Source organism: Oryzias melastigma, linkage group LG17 (genome assembly GCF_002922805.2).
Source record: "Oryzias melastigma strain HK-1 linkage group LG17, ASM292280v2, whole genome shotgun sequence".
In the NCBI taxonomy this organism is placed as follows: Eukaryota; Metazoa; Chordata; class Actinopteri; order Beloniformes; family Adrianichthyidae; genus Oryzias; species Oryzias melastigma.
Genome location: NC_050528.1, coordinates 26,075,145 through 26,084,115, shown reverse-complemented (window position 1 = coordinate 26,084,115; position 8,971 = coordinate 26,075,145). Strand labels below are relative to the sequence as shown.

Genomic DNA, 8,971 nt, shown 5'->3' with positions numbered 1-8,971 from the left:
TTTTAAATAAAATTGCTCTTTTTGTTGAAAAATAGTAACATAAAAAAGTAGAAAAAAAGGAAAAGCTATTTTAAAATATAAAATGTGTTCAAAAATCCAACATAAAACACCTGTCAATCATTTAGGAGCCTTTTATCTTCTAAAAATCCAACTTTATTCCATTTTATTCAATATTTACCCAAACATGACATTTTATTTGTTGTTTTGGTGTCAAGCCTCAACTGATTAATCAAAAGAAAACTAAATAAAAATATATAGCAATCTCTATCAAAAAGGAACAAAAGTAACTGGATTATCTCTGAGCTCTGACAGAAGATAGTGACGGCTCATCAGGGAGGTCGGGCCGTACTGCTCTTTTGCGTTCCAATTGCTTTCCGATTGTTCCTGAAGTGGATTCTTCCGGGCTGGATGTTCTCTGCAAGTCTTTTTTTTAAGGCTTCTCGTCATCAGCCTCGCTGGAGCTGATTTAAAACAGAGAGATGGGGGTTTGTTTGAATCCATTGGTTCATGAGCAAAGGCTAAAAAAAAAAAAAAAAAAAAATCAGTCCTGGAGATCATGATTGAAGCTCAAGAACCAGACAGTTTTGGAAGTTGATTTTCTATGAAGGAGTGCTGGTTGTGATAAAAAGTTCTTTTAGGGATAAAGATTTGATCGATTTTGATCATTTCTTGGCCTTCACTTAACCTTTGACCTCATCTGTGGTCATTTAGATCAGGCAGCACTAAAGCGTGGAAACCAAAGCACGAGTCTTCAAACAGAACAGCTTTGTCGGCGGATGTCAGGAGGGAGACTGCGCGCTGGAGCCCTGCAGCAGCCTGTACAGAGCGCCCTCCGTGTCAGTCAGACTCCGGCACCTGGCCGCCTCGCCGCCCGCCCTGGACGACAGGCGGCCCAGCCACTGCGTCAGCTTCACCAGGCCCACCAGCGCGGCTCCCCCAACCAGCATCAGGCAGGGCCACAGCAGGCCGAACAGGGTCCGGCTCAGCGTGTACTTCCTGCGCAGGACGGCGTGGCTGAGGTACGGCTTCCGGCTGCTGAAGCACGGGAACGTGCTGCCCTGGCGACCTGTCAGGTTGTTCTCCACGTTTTTTACTTCATCGTGGAGTTCCTCGTGGCTCAGCTGACAGTTTCCTGCTCTGCTACATTTTTTAACCTCAACTTTTTTCATTAGATATATATATATTCTTTTTAGTAAAAGTAAATAAGTAAACTGACCAATCAGATGCCTCAATAAAAGTACATGATTGGATGTTTGATAGATTCACCTGAGCCCTCTTTTAAGTGGCAGGGGTGTGGCCTTTCAACAAGCTAACTCCTGATTGGCGAGAGTTGTATATATATATCGGCTGATTTGACTTAATTTGGCTGGAACTAATCCATTTTTACTGATGACATCACAATCACTCAGTCCGGTTCTCATATACAGTCACAATAGAGCTAAATATGGCATCACTCGTGTAAAACTCCCCGCCCCCTGACCATTGCTGGGGATACCATTGACATAAATGGTTCCAACAAAATGAAGTCAGTTCAGTCGCCATTTTTCCACAGTACGGATATTTTGGGACCAGAAGACATTAGTAAGCTGTGATTGGTCCGAGGATCTGTCAATCAAACGCTTTGAACGTTTGAGGTGGGGCCAGCATCCAGCACATGCTCTTATTGAGGCATCTGATTGGCCAGTTTATAACTTAAATAACTTGTGATAAAAAATATATCATAAAAAAAGAAAGCATCAACTATTCCAACCTCACTCAAAAAAACAATAAATAAAGAAAATAAACCCTCCACCTCAGTTTGATCCCTTCAGCTGGCTTATGTTTGGTTTGGATTCTTCCAAAATAAAATACGTGGAGAGTTTTAAACTCTCAGACCTGAGACTGAGCTGCAATGGAAGACAGGCTGGCTGCTAATACTTACTACAGACGAGAGGAAGACAGACTCTTCGTCCAAGTGGAGAAAAACCCCGTCAGCGGATCCGTTGAGGTAAACCGTCACCGTGAGGCAGGGCATTGAGCTCACACCCCTGCAGTCCACCCACCTCTCCAAGATGGCGGTCTGCTGTAGCACACAGCTGCTGTTCTCCTCCCAGCGACTGGAATAAAAGACAGAATAAGCATGGACTCCCTGCTGAGGAAAAGCATTATGGGAAATTAGGATTAGGTCAGTTTTATAGCAAGAGTTTTTGTGTATTTTTGGCGCACTAACTTTCCTGGTTTAAAAGCAGTTTACTGGGGTAACCTGTGTGCACCCCTCCCACCCCACCACCATCATTCTGTCCCCTTTTGCTGATTTTTGGCGCGTGAATATTGACGGCTTCTCTCATTCCAAGTCAAATATTCCACACCCATCCAGCTCACCATCAGGAGAGCAGACGTTTGGATTTGAGTTCAGGGTTAAAGCGCAGACGCAGTGTTTTTGTTGTAATTCTCTGCACATTCTTCTCTGAAATGAACACATCCCTGATTGCATGTGTGAGAATTATAATTACTTCAATAAATGGGTCAAAAAGGATTTTTAATGAGCAGATCTTGTGCTCGGCGGGGCAATTCCTCCTGTTAGCTCTGTTTCTTCCTTCTTTTTTGATCTGTTCTTTTTTCTTTGGTTCGGAATGACTTTTAATCTCAAACAATGCAAGATGGCACAGGCGGCAACCCCTAAATATGAACAAAAAATATTTAAGTATTTTGGGTTAAAATGGCCAAAATATTTCTCGTTTTTCTTATTTTTTTTTTAAGAATTCCACATCTATAATAAAAACATGGGTATTAAAATGGATCAAATTTTCTGTTTAATTAAAAAAGTGAAATTAAAAATGACTTAAAATGTTTACTTTTCATAAATATAACAATTTTTTACTAGATTCTTGTTGGTAAACGTGCAACTTCTCAAAACAAATTCTGTTTTTTAAACAAAAATAAAACGTTGTAGTCACAGCAGAACATAAATAATACAACGTTCAAAAGAGATGATATCATTAAAGCTTCATCCCTCATAAAAAAGACAAATAATAGGAGGTGTCTAAAGAAAAAAAAAGCCAAATGAACAACATTTACCATTCACACCATTCAGTTTGCAGGTAAAAACCAGCAGCTGCTGAATAGTCTATCTGCAGTCGGAGGTAAATGCCCGATGGTCATGCTCCTTCCTGCACTGGGGGATTGTGGGAGTCTGAAGGAGCTGCACACCACCTCCACAGTCTCATACACGGGATGAAAGCCGTTATCCATTATTGATGATCATTTCCTTTCCCACAAAACGAGTTTATTTCAAATCTGATTACAGCCACAGGTCTCAAACTAACTGGAGCGGAGGTAACAAATGCTTAAAAAACAACAGAACTTTCTCCAACTATAAGAAAATCAAGGAATTTAAGAAGCCTTTTGATGTTAGGTTTATCATGTGACTAGTTAGTAAGGTCTAAACTAAAGCTATTGATTCACAAGAGATTTGGCCAAAAAGACACTAAACACAAGTTCTTGCACGCGCATTAAAGCCCATAGTGTTCACATTGGAGAAGCAGGGAGGGGCTTCTTCTTCTATTCCCATTTCTACTGTTTACTAGTGCATGGTTGCGGCCTACAGTTGGAAGAGGCTTAATGTGAAATGTCAAAGTGGTTCAAATCTTGTTCCGGACCTTTTCCTTCACGGCATTATTCTGATAAATGAAAGACTCATAGAATTCCGTCTGGACACAAACCGCAATTATTCATTTCTCGGTCATGTTCAATTGTTGGCACTTCTGTGAATTAAAAAGGATGCCACCCATACTTCCTGATTGGTTAAAGTTCAACTGGTTTAACATTCAACGTTCAATGGCTGTGCGTTTAGTACGTGGAACCTAAAAACAATCAAGCATAGCGACACGTAAACATGGGAGTTTTGACCACCAAAGCTCAAAACCTGCATTTACATGGACTTTTCACTAAAAGTGGTCATTTGAACGTTCGTTTCAAAGAGCGGTGTGAATGTAGTTTTAGAGGGGCATCATGATTTAGAACAAAAAAAAATTTCCAATCTAAAAAGTAGTGCATAAAAAAGGCTTAGAAACAATGCTGTTCTACATTAAAACTGCACACACTTTATTAAACTTTCATCAAACGTTACAAAGAAGCAAAAACAAACAAAAAGAAAGTATGTTCTGTACAGGGAAAAACATTGGATTGTGTATCGGCCCTCTGGTGTGAATAAAATATCACTTTCTAGGGGTCCATTTTAAAGTTTTTAGAAGAAAATAATTCTAGTTTTAGAAAAAAAACAATAATCCTGCACATTTTTTCACTCAGTAGGAGTGGCTTATCCTGTACGTCAACTAGTGCCACCAGATTAAGTCTCCTCGGCTTGAATGGGAGTACCTGTTGATGTACGGCTTGACCGTGGTCATGCCGACCACGAAGAACATGAGCACGGAGAAGGCCATCATGGTGAAGCCCAGCAGAATGGCTCGATCCTCCCCGACGCTCGATGCTTGCTTCTGGGTTCGGGCTCCCTGGCCTTGGCCCCCCTCCCCCCTGTGGTCCTGCTCCTGCATGCTGTGGAAATGCTCCCTGTGCCTCTCACACAAACACACATGTTCACACACATGATCCAGGAGGAAACAGAATCTCTCATAAACAGAAATACAGCTTAACCATTCATGGCTGAAATGTTGTCGGTAAAAAAGCAAACAAAAAAAAAAAACAATTTTATACAGGTTTTTGTGTAGAGTAAAAACACATTTAGTCCACGTAAAAGAGCACAACTAGCACACAAAGTTTCATTTTAATTCAGCACTGTCGTCCAATTCAGTCAATTTCTATAACCTTTAAAGCACATTTTACACACTTGTGCTTCACAAATGAAGAATTCTGAATAAATTACAGAAGACATTGAAAATAAATATGTCAAAGACTATCTGAGCAAATCAAAAGTCACTATCTTCATTTTTTCAATTTCAGTGCAAACACTGAAAGGCCCAATCAGCAATTGCTGTTAGGAAACAGGTTTGAGCTGTGAAACCTTAAAAAAGCCCAAATCATTGACTGGTAAAACAATATACATTTTAGCCCCTCCCCCTTCCTATTACAAATAGGGAGTACCTGCTGGTTCAAAGAGGTCAAAATCCCTTAGACTTCCATTACTAATCCTAACTTTTTAAAATATTTTTTTTCAAGTTATAAACTGACCAATCAGATGCCTCAGTAAAATACTTCAAACTTTTGGTTGACAGATTCTCCTGAGTCCATTTTCAGTAGAACGGTGTGGACTTCAAACGAGCTCACTCAAAATTAGCGACAGTAGTTCCTCTAGAAATGTGACTCAGACCAACTCCGACCAATCACTGTTGACGGGTTTCAAAATGGCGCTGCACGCATCAGGAAGCCACAGTGACGGATTTGACCTGATTCGCGTGAGCCACAGGTAAGACATTTTCTAAGGCTTACGCCAGACCTGACTTTGTCCATTGTTTCTACAGTCAGTGGTCAAATCCAGCAGTCCATTTGATGGCCGTAAAACCAACTGAGATATCTCAAAATCATCTCCAACACTTACACTTAAAGATCGACTCCAATCATCTTTTGATCTATTGTTAAACTGTTCTTGGTCGTCTTTTAATTTTAGGAAAAATCAAAATAATTGTGTTGTTTTCTTAGACAGCTTCTGCAGAGCAGCGGGAGTTCATAAGAAATTTGTCTTTGAGTTGTGGGTGGGACCGTTCCATCTGTTTACATGCTCTTCTGCAAGCTTACAGCCAATCACATTGCCAATGCAACAAAAATGGTGAGCAATATTGGAGCTATCCAGTTACCAGTACACAGTTTTGAGTCAGATTCCAGCTCAGACCCGGAAAAGGGAACATGGATCTATTTGTCTGCAAGTGGATGCATCAGAATGGAGCAGAGCAGGGAGCTTGTGCCCCACCCAGTGTATTTTCTATGTCACAAATACAATCCGTCTACTCCTGATTCACAACAGTTTAACTAAAGAAATACTCAGAAATTCAATTAAGAGGTAAATGTTCTTGATATATGTCCTCAATCATGAGAAAAATACCACAAGAACATGTTAAAAACAATAAAAACTTTTTTTTTATCCTTAGGGGTCTTCAAAGTATTTAGTATATATTCTTGTTTGCTACACACAAGTTTATCAAATGATAAAAACTGGATTGTTATTTCTCTGGTTGTCAAAATCCCTGTTTCCAGAATCATCTGGTTGGACACTGCTGTCATGATTAACTCCTGACGGTGTTTTTACAAAGTCTGGCCCGCTCATTTGCCTGCTCTTACCGTGTCTGCCGCCTGCGAGCGCCGTGCAGGTTGATGCTAATGGGGATGCTAAATGACCCCCGGGGAGAGGCTGCGTTCAAGAACATGCCCAGTCCTTCATCGGTCACCTCCCAGTTTTCGAATCCGCCTGACAGGAACCTTCTCTATCTGAAAGTCAAATATTGTTTGGCTAAAAGCTGATCAGCTCGTGTGTCAGAGAGGCTGCGGTGTGCCGCTGATGGGTCGAATGCACCGCACTGGACTTTATTCACCTGGGAGCCCGCTGCTGTTTACCAAAGCTCAAAGGTGAGAGCAACAACATCTTCCACCCTCATGGGTTTCTATAGAAACCACCGCAGGTGAGGCAACTCGTACGCTTAAGAGTGGAGAGGAAAATCTGTATGAGCTCACTTTTTGATTGATATTCTTTCTTTTCACAGCTTAAGACGAAAATATTTGGTGAAAGAAGAAGTCCCACGACCTTTTTATAACCTCTTTGGGCCTGTCGTTCTGAAAACTGCAATATGTGTGCAAGATGCTGGTCACATTTATGTGTTATTCAGACAATTAGGAAAAGTTCTCTATAATTCATGGGCTGCTGGAAAACAGAAGGAGATATTGACAGGCTGACAGTCCGGCTGACACAACAAGCCCAAGGCTAGGAACTCGACAGCATCTTGAAAAAACAGGGAGGAAGCACATAGGAAAACAAACAGCGGTGTCGCACTCGGTCTGGACTCCCTGATGACACCCGGCAGAGATGTTCCTGCTCCATCCTCCACCTGCGTTCAGAGAGTTTCATGTGGCTTACACCATGCTATTATCGGGAAGTAAACAAGCAAAAACAAAAAAAAACAGATTTTTAAATATCAATTTATTTCATATGGAGTGATTTTTGTGCCTCCATATTGTGACCAAAAGTCACAGTTCTGAGATCAAAATGTTCTAAATTGCAAAAGTAAAGTGTTAAGAATAAAACTTCACAATATGCAAATAAAATATTTAATATCTTCTTTCAAAAACTTTTTTTTTGCATTCATAAAATATTTTTGCATTTGCAACATAAATGTTTCTAGATGCGTCGTGCCTCGTCACACTTTTGCCCTCTGCGTTCAAAACTCTGAGTTGAGCGTGATACATGTGCTACCAAACAGCCAATCACAGACAGGAGGGTTCATGCTGATTGGTCTAGATTCTATCCAATCAAGTGTCTCTGCCTCGCATTGCCGATGCTTGGAGGCATGGGTGACTTGATTAAAAAAAATTGGTTTAAAGTCTTATCCAGGGGAACTTGGGAAAGTTGGCACGCACAGGAAGAGACAGTGGCAACAATAAACAATTGATTTGTCATCTGTTCATATCTTTCAGATTTGAGAGAAAAAAAAAAAATGGGTTTGAGTGACAATCTGTTCTCACGATGAGTCCTTTTCCCCCTAAGGCATGATAAGGAAAGGGTCCATTCACGCAGTGTTGTTACTGTGACCCCTCCCACCTATGTAAATATTGCCTCTTTTTTTCAAAACCTTATTTGTTCAGACAACTAAAAACAACCCTTAATGTCAGCCTACATAAACGGGCAATTTAAAATTATTCACACCATGAGAAAGAAAAATTAAAATGTTAAAATTACCCAGTTTTCTGAAGCTGTTGCCGGTGAGATGAGAGGTGGGACGATGTGAGTGTGTGTCTGTGGATGAAAACATGAGTGTCACAAACGGCAGACGGCTGGATCCAAGGGCAGCAGGTTTTATTGGCACAGACAGGCGAGCAGGAGTGAAGCACAGCTAATAGTCGACGAAGCTAAATCAGGGTCAGACAGACAGAGGTCAAACACAAGCATGAGGGCATCAGAGAACAACCAGAGTGGTCATGGTTCAGCCGAGGGTCGCGGCAGACGAAGCAGGGTCAGATGAAACAGAAGAGTGAGAGTCAGAATGAGAACGCTCAGTGATGCAGGCAGAGTGGCACAAACAAAACTTCACACTGAGCAGAGCTCAGACTAAATACTGCTGTGAGTGATTGCAGATGGAAAACAGCTGTGGGGCTTCTGGGAGTGACAGCAGGAGCTGATGGGAAATGTAGTTTGGAGACCCAGGAAGTGCTAGTACTCAGGTGGTGGATTCCACTGATGTTGGTACAGTTGTTAAGGTGAGAATTTTGAATTGGTGGTTCATGTCATAAACATTGCTGACCCCTGGTTTAATCCTACAGAAACATAACCACAAAAGCAAGGAAGCTTTAAATAAATGTTGGTCCCCACCTTCAGTCTCTGATTTTCCCCTAAAAATCCAGCTAACTTCATTGTAAAATTTCCTATTTTTGATATGGAGACAAACTTTTCTTCATCCATCCATTTTCGGGACCTGCTGACTCCCTTTCAGGGTCCAGTGTTGCTGGAGTGAGCCCAGCTAATGCTGGGCGGAGGCGGGGTACTCCCTGAACGGATTGCCGGTTTGTTGCAGGGCCACACAAAAACACACACCTCAGGGCCATTTTTTGAGGCACCGATCAATTAAGGAAGTATGTTGCTGGATCAGGTGTTGTTTGTCAATAGAAGGATAGGATAGTTGCTGGAGCAAATCCAAGCCAGCTACTGTTGGACGTAGGCGGGGTACATCCACAGCAGGTCACTAGTTTGTTGGAGGGCCACAAAAATAACTCACTGAAAGGCAACTTTTGAGGCACTGATCAACCTATGAAGCATGTTTTTGGAGTGTATGAG

At 41.5% G+C, this 8,971-nt stretch overlaps 1 protein-coding gene across 1 annotated transcript; it reads right to left on the bottom strand.

Annotated features, from left to right (window-relative positions):
* Nucleotides 1-196: 196 nt before the first annotated feature.
* Nucleotides 197-5,155, bottom strand: LOC112147749 (calcium-activated potassium channel subunit beta-3). Its single transcript, XM_036216270.1, has 3 exons — nucleotides 4,357-5,155; nucleotides 1,876-2,096; nucleotides 197-1,132 (listed from the first exon to the last, which is right to left on the bottom strand). The coding sequence occupies exons 1-3, from the start codon at nucleotides 4,530-4,532 to the stop codon at nucleotides 780-782; spliced, it is 750 nt and encodes a 249-aa protein (XP_036072163.1). The 5' UTR covers nucleotides 4,533-5,155; the 3' UTR covers nucleotides 197-779.
* Nucleotides 5,156-8,971: the final 3,816 nt, after the last annotated feature.

Bases quoted from the DNA above. Each gene is read 5' to 3' on its own strand.
- LOC112147749 (XM_036216270.1), bottom strand. From the start codon at position 4,532: ATGCAGGAGCAGGACCACAGGGGGGAGGGGGGCCAAGGCCAGGGAGCC. The intron at 2,097-4,356 runs GTACTCCCATTC...CTTTTATTCCAG, and splicing joins GTCAAGCCGTACATCAACAG to TCGCTGGGAGGAGAACAGCA. The intron at 1,133-1,875 runs GTCTGAGAGTTT...GTAGCAGAGCAG, and splicing joins CCATTGCAGCTCAGTCTCAG to GAAACTGTCAGCTGAGCCAC.